Here is a 22,042-nt window from a genome sequence, read left to right on the forward strand (position 1 = left end):
ATGGTTATTTCAAAATTGCATTACATTACATCTCTATAATAATAGCCGTATACGTCTGTCTGTCTGTCACGCAAAATGGTGGCTTAGCTGTGCGAACCCGTGGATTTTTCCACGGGCTAAGATAGATAGATAGATGTTGTGCATATTTTAAATGGCTAGCCTCACTAATATCGAGGGATATACCCTGTCTATTTATTCGAAGAGGGGCCATGGTTTAGATGGAGAGTCCTAGAGTATTTAATGTTCGTTTTGAGCTACGCAGACCCAATTAGGGCCCGCGCTCTACTACTAGACAACTTCCGGCAACATCCAACGGCCCACACATGGAGCCATGCATCTCCCCAATTTCTCTCACATGGCTTGGGTTAACCCGGGGCTATATTCACTCGCCAATGTTGAATCGCCGTCAAGAGGAATCGAGCCCCGGTCTCCCGCACAGAGTTCGAGAGCTATAACCACTAATCTATGGCGCCATAATAACGACTAGACTTACGACTAAACTTCCTTCCTAGCATTACACTAAACCTTGTGATGATTACTTTGACCTGATGCATTATTCCTTTTCAGTTAAAGGGAGAACGACAACTTTATTTTAGGGGAATTTTCCTGATTTACGGCCTGCTTCGTGTGATCTCGGTCTTCATATTCTTAGCGCCTGCTGTCTCCTGTATCGGGACAATGATGTCCTGAGGTCCGAAAAGATACAAGTTACCCTGGGGACGAGGTCAGTGTGACTTCTTAATGGTGCGCAATCACCCTTCTTATCGAAAAAAATTAACATATACATTTTTTTACGTTTTATTTATTTTAAAGTTCCGACGGAGTTATGACTTTCCTGAAAATTCGAGGTTATAAAACTTACTAGAAATGGAAATAATGGTACTTTTATTATCTTGAATTTATTGTTGTTGTTTTCCAGCCGCCATATTTAACGATCTTGTTGATCTCTCAGGGCGGCGCCAGGGGGGGGGGCTGGGGGGTGGTTTTACCCACCACAAGTATTATTTTTTATTTTCTGCCAGTGTTTTTATCACTACATGGAAATTGAGGTTATCTAACCAGAGAACCAGAGGCTATCTCACTAAATATAGCCGTTTTGCGTGTTTTAGGACTCTAAAAATGCGTTGGCTTCCCTGGACCCCATTCGTAACCTCGTTCCCAGGGATGTTTTTCGCTTTCTGATATGTGACTGGCATATCCAAAAGTGAAAAAGAAGCTCTGGGAACGAGATTGGCTTCGCTCGTTGATTTTCACTAAAATCTTCCACTATGCCTTAACTTCTTAAGAATATTTTTCACTCTTCCAAATTAAAACAATTATTTTGTCGACTCCAATGAAAAAGTGTGTAGCAAATATTTCAAAAGGCTGGCACGCCATTAACAACATGCATTGTTGTGCTTGATAATCGCCAACACACGTTGCGTAATGATGACCCAGGGTCTGAGAACCGGGGGCTAAGGATGTTGTTCACATGGATATCATGTAATATTACATACAAACTTATATCAAAGTATTAACGCCTGATCATAAAATCGTTTGAGAAGTAATTTTTCCCAACTCAACTATTCCGATTTCCTGTTGATAAGAAAAAATATGCTGGGTCTCCTAGGTAGACAAGTGGACACTTTCAGAAAACTCTCTAATAAATGGACATTTATAAGATGTTTGAGCGAAAAAACAAGTTTTTTGAAAAAGTATACATGTATTTTTTAAATTAAAATCGTTATTTAGAAATTGTTGTTAGTCATTTGAAGAACACTATTAACTTCTCTCTTCTGAGACCTTAACGTTTTCCATCCATTCGAGTTAGGATATCTTGTTCCACATTCGATGACATTGCATGTCAACGTGCAGTTTCATAGTGCGATAAGATCGTGCAGTTAGTGTCAGGGAAGATGAAAAATATTTGAATAAGTTCCTTGATATACGCCGTTTAATCAAGTCTATAGCTGGAAAGAAAACCCATTTTCCACATTTTCACTGACAGATATGAAACATAAAATTGCATTTTTGACAAAAATACGAGAAGATATCTATCGAAAACAAAGTGGGTAAAAGCTTTATCAATTCAAGCACTTCAAGTAGGAAACACAGGAAAATTTGATCATGCCGAGGAGACAGCTATCGAAGGAGAAATAGTCTGTTTAAAAGAGTCACTTACAGGTTAGACAGGACAAAAGATATGCTGTGCTAGATGACCAGACGTTGTCGTTGACTTAAAAAGTGCCTTTAAAGTGTGGTTGCTAGATTTGCAATACGTCCACCAACTGTGCTATCGCCAGTTTCAAAAACAATACCAGTAGCTGTTCCCTCTACAGCATATGTAGTAAAGAAGACGAGATTCTTGGTGTCCAAAGGATTTTCTGATGTGCACTCGGTAGTTCTCTCTTGCGGTTCGAACTCTCCAGTTAGTGATGAGACATCAACCCATTAACCAAAATGAATATGGTAGTTGGGAAAGGTTTCCAGGCCTGTAGAAAGCACAATCCTTACGGGGAGGGGGGCGTGGTGGAGGTGTAGGCAATGACATGTCTAACCGACGACGGGTTACAATGGTTAGTCCGAGTTGTAAACGAAGTAATTTTATTTCATTTGTTCGTTCTGGTTGCCTTCTCTACACTCCATGGAATTAGCCAAATAGCTCAGAGCACAAAATCCTTATCAGAAGATAAAGTTTCGTTCACATGTTGTTACTATCTAGTAAAAATGTGACATGAAAATATTACCGTGAAATCTTGACTCTCAATAATGCGTATGTCTGCGGGTATAGGATCGCCACCCCTTATAAATACAATATCTCCAACAACACATTTCTCTGCTTCTATAGTAAGCTTCAGCCAATCTCGCAGTACACAAATCTCTTGTGGATTCAACCTTCTCCTCGGTTTACTCGATTTCTACAGTATATACAAATTTTTGTAACTATACACAACTCTTGTAAACAACGCCTAATAAACCTACAGTCAAATTTTTACAACCAACTTTTTCAAAAATAAAATAAAAGTGCACGGTGGCCGAGAACTGCCATGTGATAACTATAAAATTATTGGAATCAAAACAAAACTAAATAAATTGATTAAAATCAAATAAATAAAATAAAAATCAAGCTAAACTGAAGTGAAATAAGCACCAAAATATATATAAAAAAAGATTTGAGATTTATTTTGTATTGTTAGGCTTCTATTGAAAGTAAATCAATTTGTCATTTTGGTCATCTAATCCACCATAAGCTTATGGCACCATAGTTTAGTGGTTATAACTCTCGCACTTTGTGCAGGAGATGGGGTACGATTCCCTTGGTGGGGATTCAATATGGGCGAGTGAATGTTATCACATCCCCAGGTACCTAAGCCATGTGAGGGAAATTAGGGGGATGGCACACTGTGTGGATGTTGCAGGGAGTTGTCTAGCAGAGCGCTGACCCTAATTGGGTCTGCGTAGCTCAAAATGAGCATTCCTGGAAATAATAGAAAGGGTATATCCCTCGATATTTGTGAGGCTAGCCATGTATAAATATGCACATCTACATCTAATACTACCTTTTTCTTGTGGGAAAAACTTAAGTTATGCAATTTATAAGATATTCAACAGTCAAGATGGCAGACTTTCCATTTTCCTTATTACAAGTGAATTAATTAGGATCAGGGTTAGAAGGCTTGGATCATCATCATTCATCATTCTCGTGCCATAAGCTTGGATAAATTGATATATCTTACGATGACAAAAAATATTACATTAGTACAGGCTAAATAAGCTGTCTGCAAGGAACAAAATGGTCCAGACCGTCTTCTATGCATTTAAAATTGTAACAACAAACATGGCATTAAAGTGCCCTGTGACTTAAGTTGAACCACACTTTAAAGTCAAAGAAATGTCATGCTTACAGCCAAAACTTACCTTGTAGCATGGAAAACAAAAATATCCACCAAAAAACTGTCTCAAAAACTTGACCCATACTGGTGTTTGGTTTGGTGGAGTTAGAGCATTTGGACCATCTCTCTCCAAATGTTTCTGTGCCTTTCCACTAGTTAAACCTGTTTTCAGATCAGTCTCCAATAGGGCCACTAATTCAGACAGTTCTACCAAATGCGCAGTCTATGAAAAAGTTAGGAAAACAGGAAAACTTCTAAAAAATTTCTAAACAACATATATAAAATACACTAAACTCTCTAGCCATACCAGTTGTTCTTTGAACAATTTTCTATGCAGCATGGCATACTAACAAATAATTTTTTAGAACTTATTATGAGAACTTTTTCACTGACACTGTATACTTATTATATAACATAATACACAAGTTCACAGTATCAGCTAACCATTGTTTCAATAAATCTTTCTTGTGTTACAATGCTTTTATTGAGAATAAAAAAATGGAAGAAAACTGTTATGAATTAGGAAGGCATAGTCAAAATTACCATCCGTAATCAGAACATTACGAGCCAAAATTCTGTATAAAAAAGGAAAATAAATAGTTAAACACTTCTTTGGTATTACATAGCTAGCGAAACTAACCATTTCCAATTCCTGTGTACGTTCTTTTTTCTTCTTCGCTTTCTTGGATTTTTGTGGTGCATTCTTGGAGCTCGTGTTTGTTGAAACATGATTTGATTCTTCTTCCTGGAAACAGAAAAAGAAATATATAGGATTTTGTGGGCCAGGCAACAAGAAATTTCACATCAATTCAATTTATTGCCAAGAAAGAAAGCAATGTTAAGCTGAATTCCGTGAAGTTATATGCCTTAGCAAAGTTGCCAGATCATCGCTAGATCCATTTGTTTAGATAATCACGTAATAAGGACGGTTTTAGCAACTGAATACTGATATTTAGTTCCTACTAATATATAATGTAGAAACTAAATATGCATACTATATACTAAATATATCATAAGCTAGACCCTTATTCTCGGATCCATTTCAAAATCATCAAATTTTAAAACAGAAAACAGAAATATTTAAGAAAAATGATGGAAATATTTGGATTAATTCGAAGAAGATAAGAAATTTGGAATACTAATTAATTCACATATAGACCACTTTTCGCGTTACGTAGTTGTTTTGATTTCATTTTAAGAACAATGGGCATGCGCGCACTTTTGTGTAGGTAAAAAAGCAGGACTCGCACTGGGTAAAATGGTTATTAATGAAGGTTAAAGATTTTTTTGGGTAGCATACAAGGTCTAGCTAAGAGGAAATAGAATTGAATTTTAATTATATTCTTCTGATTCTTCTTAAAAAAATTCAATGATTTTGAGCGAATATTTCTTTTTTGGATGGATTTCTTTGATTATTGTGATCTGTTGTTTATATCTTATGTCTAGCTACAGAAATACTTGCAAATGTGCAAAAAAAACACAAACTTTTTAACTTTTGTAAACATTGGCAAGTCATCTTTTAGCTAAAATAATATAATTTCCTATTTTTCTCCCCCATACTTAAAACTTTGACAATTACTGTAGCTAGCTATCTTCTCTTTTTCTAGTAATGCAGAATCCGCCATATCGTTGAACGAAGTTCTTTAAGGTTATTTTTGTCGTACAAAAATACACCTCCATAATATAATCCATGTTCTTTGTCCATAGCTAGCTAGCCAGGTGACACGCATCTTAGGAAAACGGTGAAAACACGGTGGTTGGTGTCCGGCTAGGATCCAGTTGCTGTTTATTGCCTGTTTTTTGCTTCTACTCATTTCCACCTAATTAAAATCAGGAAATTCAAATGATTGAATTTTCATACAGGTCATTTACCTTGACAAGTACGATAATTTGATGTTGTGGTTGATGATTTAAGGGTTGTTGACACTGAGCGTTCACAAATAAATTTATATTCTCAAGTTTATAATTACAAAATGACTGTAATGGCAACCAGGCACTCTCCGTTCGAGAATTTAAAAACTTAAAAATAAACCCGGTCCCGTGCCCGGACTTTTTAGGCTAACAACGCTCTATTTTTTCAGAAATACAGTATACTCTCGATAAGTGATACACCGGATAACTAGGACGCCCGCTATGTAGTACACTTTTTCTCGGTCCCTTGAGGCAAAAACTTCGGATAAGTGGGACATGCAATGGAATGACTTCATATTTTTTTCTTGAAACAGAAGACATTGCATTGATTTTAATCAAAAACTTGTCAACAAATCTATTCTACACATTGGTTGTTTCTTCATGTGCGCAGTCATGCCTCAGCTAGGTCAAAAAAGGAAGCTGAAATCTACACCGATAACCAAAAAGTATGTTATACTCAAGGAAATTGATAAAGGCAAAATTCTTATATCTGTTGCTCTTAAACAGGGAATGCCCAAACAAACTGTTTCAAACTGGGTTAAACAGAGCAGATTGGATGAAAATTTCAAAGATTTGTCTGCTAAAGATGTCGCCTCTTTCGATGAAGCAGTTCCTGTAACTCAAGATTTGATGTCCGATGAAGAGATCTTGTCGGATATTCTGGGAAATAAGGTCGAGGAAATGCAAGATGAGAAGGATAATGGTCGAGATGGAGCTAGCCCTTTGGAGAAACCAACCACATCTCAATTACACTATGCCATTGATACCTTGATGAACTACTCCATGATGATTGATACGACCGAACTGAAAGCACTTACGATCAAAGTTTCTAGAATTGTCGAAAATGATGAAATAGCTGGTTCCAGGCAAAGCAAATTGACAGAATTTTTTTTCCTTTTAATGTAGTGTAATCTTATGTTGTATTGAATGGAATAGAAAAGTAAACGCAATTATCACCATTTCTTATTTATGAATTTAGCCTCAAAGTCCTCTTGTTCGCTAAGTTTTGCAAAAAATCTCTCGATAACTAGGACAAATTAAGCCTTTGTATAAAACCCTACTTACAAGGAAATTCGGATAAGTAGGACGCCCGCTAAGTAGTAAACTTTTGTTCGGCCCCTTGAGCGTCCCACTTATCGAGAGTATACTGTAATATCAAGAAATATTGAAATCTGGTGACTTTATCATTTTCATAAAAACATCTTGGTGTGACTTAACACATTTTGTCATGGTGACTACTTCAAAAAGGTTCACAAAGATGCACCGTGTGCGGGCCCAACATATAAAGAACTCATAAAATATATTCAGCATGCCTTGTTTCAGCGCGACACAACAAATCAAGTAGAGCCGAGCCAAACTGAACCCCAATCAAAATTTCCAAGATGGTATGATTTAAAATTTCTTTTGGCGAAATACGCAACTTGACAACGTTATTTTAATCGCCTTAAAATTACGCCCGAAAGCTAATATTATTGAGCTTCAAACAACCTCGATCCCAGGGTTTTTTCTCTTTTTGATATAAATGACAGCAAGACAAAGGGCCCGGGGCCGAGTTTCAAAGTAATGTGCAGCAAGTAACTGCGAAACGTCGAGAAAATCGCAGCTTATTTTGAATCAGTTGTGAGATCGGAAAGTGCAAAAGTTGTTAAAAGTGAAAAGTAACAGCCAAGTAAGAGACAAGCGAGGCAAAGTCTAATCATATAATCCTGTCCAACATTGTTGAGACATGAATTTTAGCAAAAAAATGGAAAACAAAACACACAACTTTACAAGTAAAGGATGAATACAGTAAATCCTCCTTTCCTTCCCTAACTTATATTGTTAAAATGACTCCAAAAGTGATTCGCCTCAATTTCAATATCAGGGTTGTTTCTCATGTTTTTGAAATTTTTGAGAAATTCCGGCATTTTTCTGATTTGTCAACTATAGAAATGCCACTGCAACCAAACTGAAATCAAACTTGTCTCCAGGGTCTTGTGGCCCCTGAGCTGTTATCATTATAAAACAAAATGTCCTAGGAACGAGGTTGCCTGGAAATAAGAAAGTAAGGGTTCTTGAGAATGTTATAGACAAAGAAATGCTTGGTTTTGACTGACGTTCGACTACATCTTAACACAATGCTGCTTGCACAGAGACCTAGGTTGACTTCCACTCAATTGCAAAGCAGAATGGAACGGAGGGTTTATTAACCACTCAGATTTTAAAAATCACAATTATTCGTTCGGTTTCAGTTCGTTTTTGAGTGAAAATTCACTAAAATACTGAATTTGACGCAACTTGTGCGTGAAAACAGATCGATACAAAAAAAGCAACCTCGTCCATGGTTCAAAAGTGCGATGGGGATTGGAATAGTACTAAAAAAAGAAAGCGATATTCTACAAATATTCTATATGTATTTTTTCATAATTTTTTTATATAAATTTGCACAAAATATTTTGCCTCGCTTCTTTACTTGAGAATACTAACTACTAGATTTTACATTTGCTTATAATTCTGTATAAAATATTATAAGCTTGAGCTCAATAACCACTGAACGAAAAAAGGGAAGGTTAGATGGAGAATTGGGGCTTCATTGCTACGCTACGAAAAAAAAAAAAAGATTTCGAATATAATACTACAAACATATTACAGCTGGTAAAAGTAGTAAAAACAAAAGGATTGTGCACGATAGACGGTGGTCACACATGAACAGCAGTGGAGTAGATTTTTTATAGGATTCGTTCAGTAAGATACAAAGTAGCTACACATCAAAAACTTTACTCTTATCATGATCGGGTATTTTAGGTAAAACGCGTCCTAAGAGTGTGTCAAGGGCTTCGAAAGTTAAATTTTGGTGTGCAGAGATGTTATTTTTCAGGCTCAATCGATGTGAAAATTACCGCGTTCAAGGTAATCAAATCTTAAACCAATCTGTTTGCGAAGATAAATTTCATTAGATGCCATTTATAAAAATAATATTCAGCAGATGTACGTAAAGAAGTTTTCCTTTTAATAAGATACGACGGTTTCGTTTAATCGGTTTTACTGAGAACGATAGCTACTCTCGACGGGATGTACACCTAAAAAAATTTAACAATCCAGCTTTTTTACAAACATTTAACCTACACTTCATTTTATAAAAAATATTCTGATACCATGCCAAATTAAAACATTTTGCGAGAAAAAGCTTTCGCGAATTTTCTAAAAGTATACACTTTTCTTAGCGCGTAGCTTCGGCAATGCACACTGCTTACATAAAGGCCTATAGCATTAGCTCATAGAATAGAATTTTGTCATCCTGAAAAAATATTATACAATTTCTTTTGAGGAAAATTTACACGGATATTTATTACAAGTTCTGAGAAGAAAAATGAGAGAAAACGTAGAGGCAGATTAGAGAGCAAAAACGAAGCAAAACGCAGTTAATTATTCGTGTTTATGACGTGTACACCGCCTAATAGCCAACCTTATGGTGAAGAGCTGTCACAAAGTTTTGACAACATTTGCGGGTCAGCTCCTAAGCAGTCAGTTCTTATAGTCTTCTAATGTAAAAATTGAGTGTAATTCGAACGTAAAAATTCGAACGTAAAAATTTGAAAGAGAAAATTCGAACGTGAAAATTCAAAAGCAAAAATTCCAGTGATCTTACCTTGACAGAATTGGGTCTTCCGTTTAAACCATAATTTTCGGTGAAATACACGCAGTTGTGATCTAACCTTGAGTGGCCACCAAACATTCCATGATCAGAATCTAACGCCAATTTGTAACTGATGGAATCGAGTTAAAAGAAAAACACAAAAGAAATAACCATGCAATGTTAATTCGTATCAACAAAAATCATTATGGTATTGTAATTATTTTAGGCTAGGTTTTTTATATAAGAACCCTGGACCAAGTTTTAGGACAGTCCTTAACAACTTTAAACCCTAGCTAAATATGTTTACGTACTGTCCAAATCTATTTCACTAAGCCTAGATCTCACTATCTGTAGAAATTTTTTGTATAAAGAACACGCAGAGCAACAAGCTAAACTTTCACTCTATCTGAATTTCGTCCAAGCAGCGATGGGTTGCACCAGGCATTATTACGGTCAATTAGTCCGAGAATGTTGATTATTTACCATCTATAACTAGTAACGTTTAGTGACGAACATACTACTTTTTCTATTGCCTTTTCAAGATGGTTGGTGTAACTTTGTCAAAATGGTAGGTTGTAATATGTGTTTTTGTGTTGTTAAACTACAAACATACTTAAAAAGTAAAACATTAAAAAGATACGATCCAGGAACATCGATGGGTATACGATAGTCTGTGAAACTTTTATGAGAGTGAAAGTTAAAAATAAACAAGAGTCCAGCTCTTTCGAAGGAGATCACTTTATCTTCTTCATGTTTGCTTCCCACAAATCCCTAAACAACAATTTATATAAACTACTGATGGTAACATGCTGAAATACAAATAAACAAGCAAGGGAACTTCTACAGTTTGTAGAAATCTGAACAGTGTGACTTTAACGCTTATTTTCATAATAACAAAGTTTTTACAGCCATTTTAGCGTGTTTTTTAGGCTGTTTATTACACTATTTTATATGCAATAAAATTTATTTTAGGGTTTTGAAGAAAAAGAAAAATACCTATATACAATAAAATATATTGGAAGAAAGGGCAGTATTTTAAAGATCGCAACCACAAGCAATAAAAACATTTCGAATAACAAGCGCAGAGAACTTGCCAAAGTTTAGTTATCAATGTTCACCACAGATCTAGGACTTAGGATCTTAGCTTATTTGTTTAGGTCTAAAATGTTAAAGGCTGTTATTTTTGATTACGACAGCATGTTTTAATTCCACAACATTTCAGACCATTCCAAATTGTGGAGTGGATTGCTCCAAAAGATGTACATTGTAAATGGTGCAGAGCTAGCGCATTTTCGACGTTTCTTACTCGCCTTAATAAGTGCCAAAGTAAAAATTTTACAAATTACTGGTTGCAGAGCACTAACTAAGTGGTGCTGTTTGCCCATTGCGAGAAAGATTTCACAATTTCCCAACTATTATTTCCAAAGTTGTGAGTACCTACGCTTTAACTTGTGTGTGGTTTCAACAGCTTTTTTGAGCTCCTTTTTGCCTGTACAACAGCATAAGTTTATACAGTTCAAATTGCAATTTGCGCTAACCACGAAAAAACAATTCTAGAAAGCAGTCATTCTGATTCTAGCACTGGTAATTTCGAGTGGATCCAGATAAGGAACACATTGACTTGATTAAGAGCAAGTAATTAATAACTATTTTGAAATACAGGACATTATAGAAAGCAAAGGAAAACTAAGTGTTATAATAAATTATCTCAACCTAAACAAGATTTAAATTTAAGCAGAAAAATTGAAGCAACCACAACATTAAAACCTCATAAACATTCATCCTGATCATTTCTCTACTTACAGGATCACTTGATAACCAACTGTACTTCATCTCAAGATGCATCATTGCTTTGTCAAATTCATTTAAAAACTTGTATCGCAGTAAATCATCCTTAATAAGATTCCACTGTCTTCTTGCATGATGATAACTACTATTGTTGCCAGCACGTGGAAAATCCAACCATTCCGGATGACCAAACTCATTGCCCAAAAATGTTAAGTACCCTTCCCCTCCAAGACCGAATGTTAACAATCTAAAAATAACAATGGCGTACAATAATTCATATATGCTACTTTAGATAACTTACACAAAAAATTAAAGTAAGAAAAGAAACTCTGCTCTGACTTCAGAGATATTTCGGAACTCTTATTAACTGGACATCATTTAAGAAATTTCCGTTCAATAAATTTAATAACAACAATCTTTATGTAATAAATACGGAAAAGTTTAAATATAAAGTAAAAACACCTATAAGAAGGGAGTAAAAGAGATTATAATATATATTCGTTCAGTGGTTATTTTGTAATATTTGATTTTTATAATGCCCTTCACAAAAAACTATGATTAATCAACTTCCTTGACATGCATTTACCATAACTGACTAATTAAACACCTGATCAGTATTATACGGTGTGGTAAACATTTGAGGCACTCATATTGTGAGCTTTTGTAAATTTTCATTCTTAGTTTCTTAAATTCAAAAACATTGGACTACTGATACTATCTAGGGCTGTAGGAATCAAAATTGTTTCAGTAAGCAATGATATAGTCAAGGGTTGGTGCAGAGGCTTGAATAATCTGCAGAACTGATGTAGAAAATTTTTATTCGAAGATGGGGTGGGGCTGGCATCCCCAGTTCTAAAATACAACTTGTTTACCTAATCATTTTATGCAGCGCCATACCACGATCAATGACATGAGTCAGCGGTTGTACAGTTGACATGTGGGTGTACATTTCTTTATCCATCAACCAAAATGCTAACGTTTTATCCCCTACCAATGCCTGGTCATGTGACTCGGCATACGCTATTGTTTTCTCACTCCACCTTCGATTTTCTAGCGTGTGAACTAAATTTCCAATATTCCAGTCCTCGTCCTTCTGCTCTTTCAGGACCTATTATTTATTGTTCTTTTATCAGTTATTTCGAATATTAACAAACTTCTTATCATTATCATTCATGTTTATGCAGGTCTGCTTTGGTAAAACATTACACATTATTACCATTGGGCCAGGGATTAGGTTTCTTTTAACTCAACAACTACTTCTACAAAACATGATATGTGTAAAGAGATCAAAACAAAAAAGGGTGTTAATATTTTTGAAGAAAAGTAAGCAACTGAAACGTGCACCTAAATGTCAATTTTCGTTTTTAATAACAAATTAAAGAATTCATGGAATTCAACAAAAGATGGCCACGCTGTTTTAAAGAACCAGTTACTTTCTTTTGTACTCAAACATAAAGCATAGAGTTATTTTGTAAGGAAAGAATTTTGTGTCAAAAAGATACCTTAATCCATTTATCAGGAATAGCCATTCCTAACCTGTAATCAAAGCCACCGCCACCTTCTTTTACTGGTCGACATAAACCAGGCATACCACTTACATCCTACCAAAAAAAATATATAAAAACATATCACTATCCAAAATCACTCTGTTATTTGAATTATTTAAAAGCCATGTATAACACGCTTTTTGCCAAATTAAAAATTAAAAGCCGCATTAACGAAAAAAAACTTATAGTTTCTTAAGAAAGTTAAATTCTTTTAAACCCATCATTTTGACATTCAAAATTTAAGTCAGTATAGGATGAAAGAGAAGTTTATGCCAGGGTAGAAAATCACAGACCTCTGCAACAGTGATAACATCTGGATAGATATCATGCAACATTTGATTAGCAAGTTGTAAATAATTGAATGACTCCGTGTCAACAGATAATCCGAAGTATTCATGATAGCCACCACTAAAGCCAACACTCAGGCCATGGTGATGATATAACATTGATGTTACACCGTCAAAACGAAAGCCGTCAAACTGAAACTCCTCCATGTACCATCGTAGATTCGAGAGTAGGAAACGTAGGACCTCCCAACTTTAATAAAAGATAATATTCTCTAGTTGGGGTCAATTGGGGCATGAACTGTATACAGTAACCCAGAAGGTTACTGTAAATAATTCATACATTACTTACAGCCACAATTGAAATTTCGAAGACTGCTGGACAGAACAATAAAAAGAAAATTCAAGTAGTGTTCTCTAAGTATAGCTGTTAGCAAATAAGGTTTGAATGACAACACCAAACAGCGACTTACTTAGTGTAATCAAACAAACGACTATCCCAAAGTTCGTGTCGACCACGAGGTCCACTGTGAAAGAAACACGAATCAGTACCATCAAATAAATTTAATCCATCGAGAACATTGTTGCATGCATGACTGTGCACAATATCCAACAACACCACAATGTCCATTTCATGGGCAGTATCAATTAGTTCTTTTAACTCTGCAGGGGTGCCATAGCGACTAAAATTCAAGAGTGTTAAGACATTCTTATGATTCACAATATATGCATAATATAAACTGCATAAATAGTTTGAAAAGATGGGTTTGATATCTGTTTAGTCTACTCAACTTTGCAACTACAAGAACATGTTCTTGTGTTATACCCACAATGATAACAAAAGAAATTAAATGAACAGGTAAAACGTTATAGTGAAAATGGACGGAAACAGACAAGAGTCTAAAGCCATGCAGAATTATGAAAATACCTTGAAGGTGCAAAAAAGCTTGTAACTTGGTACCCGAACGAAGCATAATATGCATGTTCCATCACTGCCATCAACTGAATAGCATTGTAACCTACAAAAAAACATGGATACTTTAAGGTTGACAGCAGTTCCTTTTACAATAATAGTTCTTGTTAGATATTTCACTAGAAATGCCTGTTGCTAATCAACTGCTAACAAAATATTTCTTTAAACTGGGTTTCCAGTCAGTAAGTAAATGTTGTACAACATCTCTTGCATCGCTTTGTTATCCTATGTGTTTCCAGAAAATTCCTAAATGCTGTTGCACAACAGCTCATCAATTTTTGTAATTGGAACGACTTTATTTCCTTGGTAAAAACACAACAATAAAATACAAGCAACACAAAGAATATCTAAACATAACAACAACACCAATTGTTTACATTCCTCCTTACTTACACAACCTAGTTTGGGAAACAGAACTAAGCCATCACTAACCATACCTAAATCTTTTACATGTGGCAATACATTCATTTGAAAATTTTTATAGTCAGCAGTTTTATATTCTTCAGATGCAATACCAATGTGTGATTCATAAATTCGCAAACTTGTCGGCTTTTTTGGACGGGAAAATTTAAATTTATAAGGAGATGGTGGATTCCACAGAACAGGTTCCATCAGTTTTGTACTGTCGTTCTGTACTACATAATGTGACCATGGTGAAATTCTTTCTAGCACTTGTTTAGTTTTAGTAATAATAATAAGCTAAAAATAAAAATAAATCCAGAAACTGAGTGTTTCGTGTACATATAATCAGGTGGTTGGATATAATAATTGTTGCCATTAAAAAATAGTGTTTGTACATATCAAAACTCACAAATTGAAATTCCATCTTTTACAAACTTCATTGTTATTTTTATTGTTTCAAATCAGTAAGTACATTTTAGCCCCTACATACTGAATTTAATTGACCATAAACAACATTGCTCCTTAGAAAACATTACTATAACTTCTGCACAAAACTCCTAGATAGACCATAACTTGTATCTCTTTTAAGAACACTTGATTCCTGGTTTAACTCATTCTGAGTTTAAGACATACCTTATATTTTGACAAATGTAGGATTTGTTGGCTGCCATCCTCGTTTTGTGGGAAAAATAATTCCCATCTACCAAAATCTTTCTTTTCTAGTTTGTGAGAAGTTCTGTTCCAACCATCTAAAGAATGAATACTAATTTTTACCTTTATAATCAACATCACAGAATGTGAATAAACTACTAGTTAAGTGTAATAAAGAATAAAGATGGAGTTTCAATTTGTGAATTTTGTTGATTGATTGTCAGGATCATGTAACGAGTTGTCAGACTGACAAGCGACCGATTCCTTGAACAAAATAATAATAACAATAATAAGAGAGATCAACATGTCAAAACAAACTCACTAAAATCTCCATAAATAAAGACTTCTTCAGCTGCAGGAGCCCACTCCCGACAAAGAAGACCACCACCTTTGGGAATTATTCCAAATTCTTCATAACCTTTTGAAAACTTGTCTAATCCTCCTTCATGTTCGTTCACATGATTGATTAACTTCTGTAAACAATCATACCTATCAAATGACATGTAAGACTTTTTTAATCAGGTCAAAGACTGGTAGAGCAACCCTTAGGACTCTTCATATAAACATTGTTTAATCAAATGTACACTTCTTGAGCAGAGTGGTCAACCACATTATATTAGTTTTGCTTATTTTTAAACCAATTAAAAAATACCAATTCAAAAACAATTGCGAATACTTTCAAGAAGAAATAACAATTGACAAGACTTAAGTTGTTTATTTATAGTATGAACATGAAGTGTGATAATCAAATAAACTGTATGTGTCATGTGGTTGTTTAAGAGTTATTGTATTTTTATTTTATTGATTTCCGCCAGTGATAGGGGAATCTTTAAAATCACCTGAGGAGATAGAGAGATAAATAGAGACAGCGCAGCTGGGCTGGACGCCCAAAAGTTATTCAGGCTAAAGCCTAAATCCTCGTTTTGACAGATTTTTTTCTGAGAACGAGGCTAAAATGACTTTTAAGCCAATAAGAATCCTAACAGTGCTACAAATTGTTTTATTATCCAATGAACAATACTTTATTTTGAAGTTTATATGCTATTAAAAGTTAAAGCTCGTGCAGTGTAGCACAATGAAGATTGCTTATAATGCGCCATCTTTGATGTTATTAACGTTTCCCTTTAATAATTATGTCATTTCCTTCTGTTCAATTTTGCAAGCACATAGACTAATGCTATATTTAGCAGAGCTCATTAATTATTCATGATTTTAATTTAAAGAGGAATTGTTGTGGCTGAATATTTTTGGTGAAAGTAATGTATTATAGCTATAAAATCGTGACAAGTGAGTTATAAAAGAAAAACTAAGAATATGTGGTCTGAAAATAACATTTCGTAACTGATTATGGAAAAGAAATTTGCTGCCACCTTTAAAGATATTTTCCAAGTTGTTTTTTAGAGAAAAAGAGAAAATAGATAAATTTTCAGCCTTGCCAGTGTTCTTATTATCAGTACTATCAGTATTACTATCAGGTTCATTATTTTTCTTCTAAAATTGTTCTTATAGAGAAATGAAGTTTATGTAAGTTAAGGTAGCGGTATGGTAAATAATTACTTTTTTTTACATTTTTTTAAGGAACATTTTACTTTAAAAACTGCTGTTTTCAATGAACTAATTTTTATTCCAAAATGTTTCTTTAAAATTGAAGGATTTAGCATTACAAAATGTTTCACTCCATATGTCTTTGTTCTGGCGATCAAATATTTCTGTGCACGAAGTGAGTTATGACTCAACTTTACTAAAAATAATCTGACCCTCAGCATTGAGAATTTTCTGTTTACGCAATATTGATGCATAAAGTGTGAGATACAGTACCGATCGCGAGTAACTATACACAAGTATTAAACTACGGGTACGAGTAATTTCTTCTGTGAGTATTCCACGAGTACGCGACGAGTATAATGCGCGTACAAGTACATGAAAAATACTCGCACATTTTTGCTACTGTACTCACACAGTACTCGCTAGTGTGCACGGAAGAAAAAACGATATAATTAAATGAGGAACTGGCGGAGAATGCACTTGCTGCCAATATGCTTTTATGTTGGTGTTAGTCTTATTTTCTTTGTTTGTTAGTTTTCTATGTTCAATAGTGAGTTGAAGCTGGCATTGAGATTACATGCTAAAACCCTGGCGTTTTACATGCTAAAGCCCTGGCGTTTTGTTGATTTACGATCGAATCAGCAGTCCCATTTGGAACCATGCCACAGGGACCTCAAACTCCAAAGAGCCAGACGAGTCTAAACTGATTCACGTTATATTTAACTCAACTGCGGGAAAGTGCGCACCAATGCAAGCTATATATGATAGCCAGAACGAGGGAGAACCTCAATTGCCTAATGACGGAGTCGTAACTTTCAACTTCAAAGTCAATCTCAATTACATTTCCTGTTTTTAAACATTCATATCCATATTTCACCCTAAAAGCCTCTGACGTGAGAAAAAATATCATCATATTAGAAGCAAATGCTTTAAGAATTATTTACTTTGCTTTATTATGATGGGGGCATTCTTATGCAAAAAAAATGTTGAATAAGTGTTCCGCAAGTTCACTTTAAATAACAAATGAATAATTAAATATTCTCTTTTCAGTTTCTTGTAAACAATCACAGGTCGAAAAAAAAAAACTTTGTTAACGAATATCTCTGAATAATTATTTCGTAAAATTTTCAGTTGCCAACTCTTCTTAAAAGGGATCTGTCTCAAAAATACAGATGACATCCTGAAACTTTCGTTTTCGGCTTCACAAGTGTTTGATCTCTACTCACGTGTCTCATTTTAATTTTTGGTCAACTAATTTGGATACAAGAGTGTTATTTTTATGATCTTATAGATGTTTTACAGCATATTTTCAAAACAATTAAAGTTGAGAAAAAATGAGACAAGCGATTTATATTCAGACAATGCTGAAGATGTGGACATATTTTTTTTCTGTAAACTGGTATACTTTTGAGACTAATCCCTTCAAAGGTGACCACACCCACTTTCGACTATATTTTTTTATTACAACATTTTATTTTTTTTCATAATATTGTAGAACAAACTTTTGTTAACAAGTACATTTATACTTTTATGTTTTTTTAAAAGGAAATTTGGAAAAACGCTTTATACAGAAGAAGTGTAATTTACCATACCGCTACCTTAAGTTAGCTATGATTTACAGTTAAAATAATAATCAAAAACTGAATTTTAAAATTTTAGAATATTCAATGATTTTCATCCCCCATATTGCTCAGTCCTCTTCAAAGTTCTGTACTTTTTCAGATTATTGCTAATGGAGGAAATCTTTAAGCCACTGGGCTTGTTTTATTTTAAAATTAATATCTTCCGCAAAATAAAATAATGTTTCACTGTTATAAATATACTTTTAAACATGAGTTTTCACCTGAAATTAATTTATGTTTTGACATTGTGAGACATAAGAGAAACAGAATTTTGACATTCTCAAAGAAAGTTTAGTTTATATTTTTAAAAACTATACAAACAAAAAAAGAGTTATATTGTAGGAGGACTACTTTGTTCATCACTAACATACTGCCTGGCAGTGAGCGGGATTCGATCCGCGGTTCCCAGAACTGGGAGCCGCAGACGAACCCACTACGCTATATTGCAGCAATGTTAGTGATGAACTCAGAAATTTTATCCAGATGGTGTGTATACATAGGTGAATATTTATTATAGCACATCCATATTTCATTCTCAATAGTTCTGTTGAGAATGAAATACAGATGTGCTATGATAAATATTCAACTATATAAAAAAAGAGTTTTTTGTCATCATTATCAGCAATTTCTTTAGTTTCTTGTAATCCTTAAAAATAAATGAATGGCAATATAAACAAGTATCCTCACTTCAAATACATAGGTACTTTGCCAGATAAGTTTTTACAACTAAAAAACTGAGAAATTCATTATGAAATATTTGGAACTAAACTTTTGTCAAGTTTCTCATAATTAAAAAAAATGTAAAAACTGAGATATAACTTTTAGATGTTTTGAAAATTAATTGTTTTCTTAAAGAAGTGACACTAAAAATTGATGCATGTGGTTTCAATGAAGAAAGTAAAAATATGATTAACCTGTAATCATGGTAATAATGGGAAATTTTGAGAGAGATTTTTGTAATTTACAGCTTTCTTATTTCACTTAAAACATTTTGAAAAAGTAAAAAAACAACAACAACAACAAATTTAACTTGTTCCAAGTATTCTTTTCAGATTTATTAAATTTTACTGTGAAAGGTATCATAACTTTAAGCTTACTGTATTGTATGCAACAAAGAATTACTCAAGAGCTTTTATGCATTGTTGCATATTTTTATGCATTGTGTATTAAAAGTAAAATCTTAACTTTCTTACAATATCCTAGCAGGTTAGAGGTTGTGAGTTTAAGTTACATTATTTGCTTAAAAAATATCATAAAATTTTTGTTACCTTCTTGTTATTTCATCTTTAAAATCATTTAAATATGGATCTAACTTCAAAAGGTTGTCTATTTCAGGAGGTGCCATTCTATAAAACAAAGGTATATATGTACTTTTCCCAGTAGGCTCCTCACAAGATTATAAACCCTTGTTTCTTAATTAATAATAAAAATAAATCTTAACTATGAAAAATACAAAAAACACATATTAATATAATCAAAAGGAATACAAAAATCAGAATTTTCTCCTGTGCATAATTTTGATGAAAAACATAATTACAGGTATATATACTGCGAGATGGTATCCAGAACAACCTTTGTTGATAAAGTTTGTTAGTGTAGTTTTTAAATAGGCTTTATTTGATACAATTTGATTAATAAATATAATAGTGTATATTCTCTGCATTACATGAACGTGTAAATTACGCGATTTCACTTTTCTTGCTACCTTTTTCTGTTCACTTGCAACTAAGTCTAGGATCTACCATATTACCAATTTTCTGATACTGAAATTTGTATTCCTTACAGAACCTTGTGGCACCGTAGATTAGTGGTTATAGCTTTCGTACTCTGTGCGGGAGACCAGGGTTCGATTCCTCTTGACGGCGATTCAACATGGGCGAGTGAATGTTACCATAGCCCCGGGTTAACCCAAGCCATGTGAGGGAAATTGGGAAGATGGCACACTGTGTGGGCCGTTGGATGTTGCCGGGAGTTGTCTAGTAGAGCGCGGGCTCTAATTGGGTCTGCGTAGCTCAAAATGAGCATTAAATACTCTAGGACTCTCCATCTACGCCATGGCCCCTCCTGGAAATAATAGACAGGGTATATCCCTCGATATTTGTGAGGCTAGCCATGTAAAATATGCACATCTATCTATCTATCTATCTATCTATCTATCTATCTAACAGACAGCCTAGACATTGCTGAGGTAGCTTAATAATTAGGAAATTTGAGGCTAGCCATGGTAAATATGCACATTTAGCTATCTATACCTAGTCTATCAAAATTTAGCTAGCTAGCTAGCTAGCTAGCTAGCTAGGTAAGTAGCTAGTGCGTGTGGGGAGGATGATGCATGTGCAAAAATTAGAGGGCGGACAATTAAAAGACAGTTATAAAACACTTCCAAACGTAGTCATAAGATAAGACTCCGTAATCTCATGATTTTCTACTACCTACCTATCCTACGCGTGCATTTTTGTTTACATGCAGCTCATCAGGTCCATGCTGCAGAGCCAATTACAACTTCGTGTAATCAACCACGAAAACTTAGTTCCATTTAAAAACAACCTCGTTGCCAGGTCATTTTGCAATATTTTTAATAATTTGGGTGGTACAAAGAAAACAAACGGCTATGTGTGAAGAAAATTTGCTATGTTTTTCGTATATCTCTTACTAATTTTTAAACGGATTTTATATTTTTTTTTTTTTTACAGGACTCGTTTGGAAAGCAGTTTTTTCAGGTAAAATGAAATTCTGTGTAAATATTGTACAAATAAATTATTACAAATACATGAAACCGCCGCGGTTAAATTAGCAAATTCTCAAGCGTTCGCCCCACTTACCACCGAGGCAATAGAGAAGACTGGCGGCTGACTAAGTTGTTTTTCTTTATTTTGGCCCTAATTTATTTCATAAGGTCTGTGATATGTACATTATATCTTTGGTGCTAAATATGTGTTCTGTTTTAGGCAGTTGCTGAAGTGACTCTCTGTCAAAGATATTTTTATGGTGGTTGTTTAAAATAAAGTATATTTCTCCCTTTGTTATAAATAATATAAATAATAGCTGCATTTTGCTGATTTAAAATGATATTTAACAGACCAGATTATTGTTTACAGTAGAGAGCCTGAATAACAACTTAGCGGCCGCTTGAATTGCCACTTGGGTTACCGCAGGGCACACTCTCGCGGCACGTTAAGTTTCACATTTATTAATAGGTGGCCGAATTGGTTACCGCCGATATTAGCGCGGAGCTTAACAAGCAACTAGGGCGGCCGCTTACCTTTTTAACCGCGGCACAACCTGACTGTACCAGTCTTATCATCAAGCTACTAAACATTTCATAAAGAGTTAGCAGATTCGGATGTCACGCGATTTAAATTAGTTGTGGTGTGTGATCTAATGAAAATTATAGTTCATTGTCTAAAGTAGTGTATGTCATTCCTGTCCCCATACCTCTTTGAAATTAATAACAGACTCGTGACCAAACGGGTCCAGAGCTACGTTCGAGGTTTGTTCAAAGAGCTCTGTGGTCGAGAGTGAGTTTATATCTTTATTTGTCTTATTATATTATTAGGAATAAGACAAAGACTCATTCTCGACCCGTCAAGGGAGATGCAAGTAAACACTCCAGCACATGTAGTAGACGTGTAGCATGCGTATAGCCTTTTTTACGTTTATCAAGAAAATGTTAAGCATGCAAACCTCGTTCCAAGCGCACCTTGTCAGTTTTTATAAATGGATGGTGGCCGTTTCAAATGTCAGAAAATATACAAGGACACGCGCAACAAGCCGTTTTCAATTGCGCAAGTAAAACAAGTTGGAGACAATTTAGAGATATAATAATAAGAA

At 34.5% G+C, this 22,042-nt stretch overlaps 1 protein-coding gene and 1 long non-coding RNA gene across 4 annotated transcripts; both read right to left on the bottom strand.

Moving 5' to 3' along the window:
- Window positions 1-1,649: 1,649 nt before the first annotated feature.
- LOC130629235 (uncharacterized) lies at window positions 1,650-2,979 on the bottom strand. Its single transcript, XR_008981926.1, has 2 exons — window positions 2,162-2,979; window positions 1,650-1,949 (listed from the first exon to the last, which is right to left on the bottom strand). It is a non-coding gene; the product is annotated as an uncharacterized LOC130629235 (long non-coding RNA).
- A 5,177-nt stretch (window positions 2,980-8,156) lies between these two features.
- Window positions 8,157-20,746, bottom strand: LOC130628732 (1,4-alpha-glucan-branching enzyme-like). 3 transcript variants are annotated; one of them, XM_057441722.1, is made up of 14 exons: window positions 20,648-20,746; window positions 19,480-19,557; window positions 15,367-15,533; window positions 15,027-15,142; window positions 14,429-14,690; window positions 13,947-14,037; window positions 13,492-13,701; window positions 13,028-13,271; window positions 12,690-12,788; window positions 12,060-12,295; window positions 11,203-11,434; window positions 10,036-10,170; window positions 9,412-9,525; window positions 8,157-8,842 (listed from the first exon to the last, which is right to left on the bottom strand). In XM_057441722.1, the coding sequence occupies exons 2-14, from the start codon at window positions 19,554-19,556 to the stop codon at window positions 8,795-8,797; spliced, it is 2,031 nt and encodes a 676-aa protein (XP_057297705.1). In that variant the 5' UTR covers window position 19,557; window positions 20,648-20,746; the 3' UTR covers window positions 8,157-8,794. The 3 variants fall into 3 exon arrangements, with proteins under 3 accessions (XP_057297705.1, XP_057297703.1, XP_057297704.1); XM_057441720.1 differs by having other exon boundaries at window positions 9,412-9,529; window positions 10,040-10,170; window positions 20,648-20,745; XM_057441721.1 differs by having other exon boundaries at window positions 9,412-9,529; window positions 10,040-10,170; window positions 19,480-19,561; window positions 20,653-20,706.
- Between the last annotated feature and the right edge of the window lie 1,296 nt (window positions 20,747-22,042).

Source organism: Hydractinia symbiolongicarpus, chromosome 15 (assembly GCF_029227915.1).
Source record: "Hydractinia symbiolongicarpus strain clone_291-10 chromosome 15, HSymV2.1, whole genome shotgun sequence".
In the NCBI taxonomy this organism is placed as follows: Eukaryota; Metazoa; Cnidaria; class Hydrozoa; order Anthoathecata; family Hydractiniidae; genus Hydractinia; species Hydractinia symbiolongicarpus.

Excerpts from the sequence above, each read along its gene's own strand:
- LOC130628732 (XM_057441722.1), bottom strand. The coding sequence starts at position 19,556 with ATGGCACCTCCTGAAATAGACAACCTTTTGAAGTTAGATCCATATTTA. Across the intron at positions 13,702-13,946 it reads AGCTTTTTTGCACCTTCAAG|TCGCTATGGCACCCCTGCAG; the intron begins GTATTTTCATAA and ends CTTGAATTTTAG. Across the intron at positions 11,435-12,059 it reads GCGCTGCATAAAATGATTAG|ATTGTTAACATTCGGTCTTG; the intron begins GTAAACAAGTTG and ends TGTTATTTTTAG.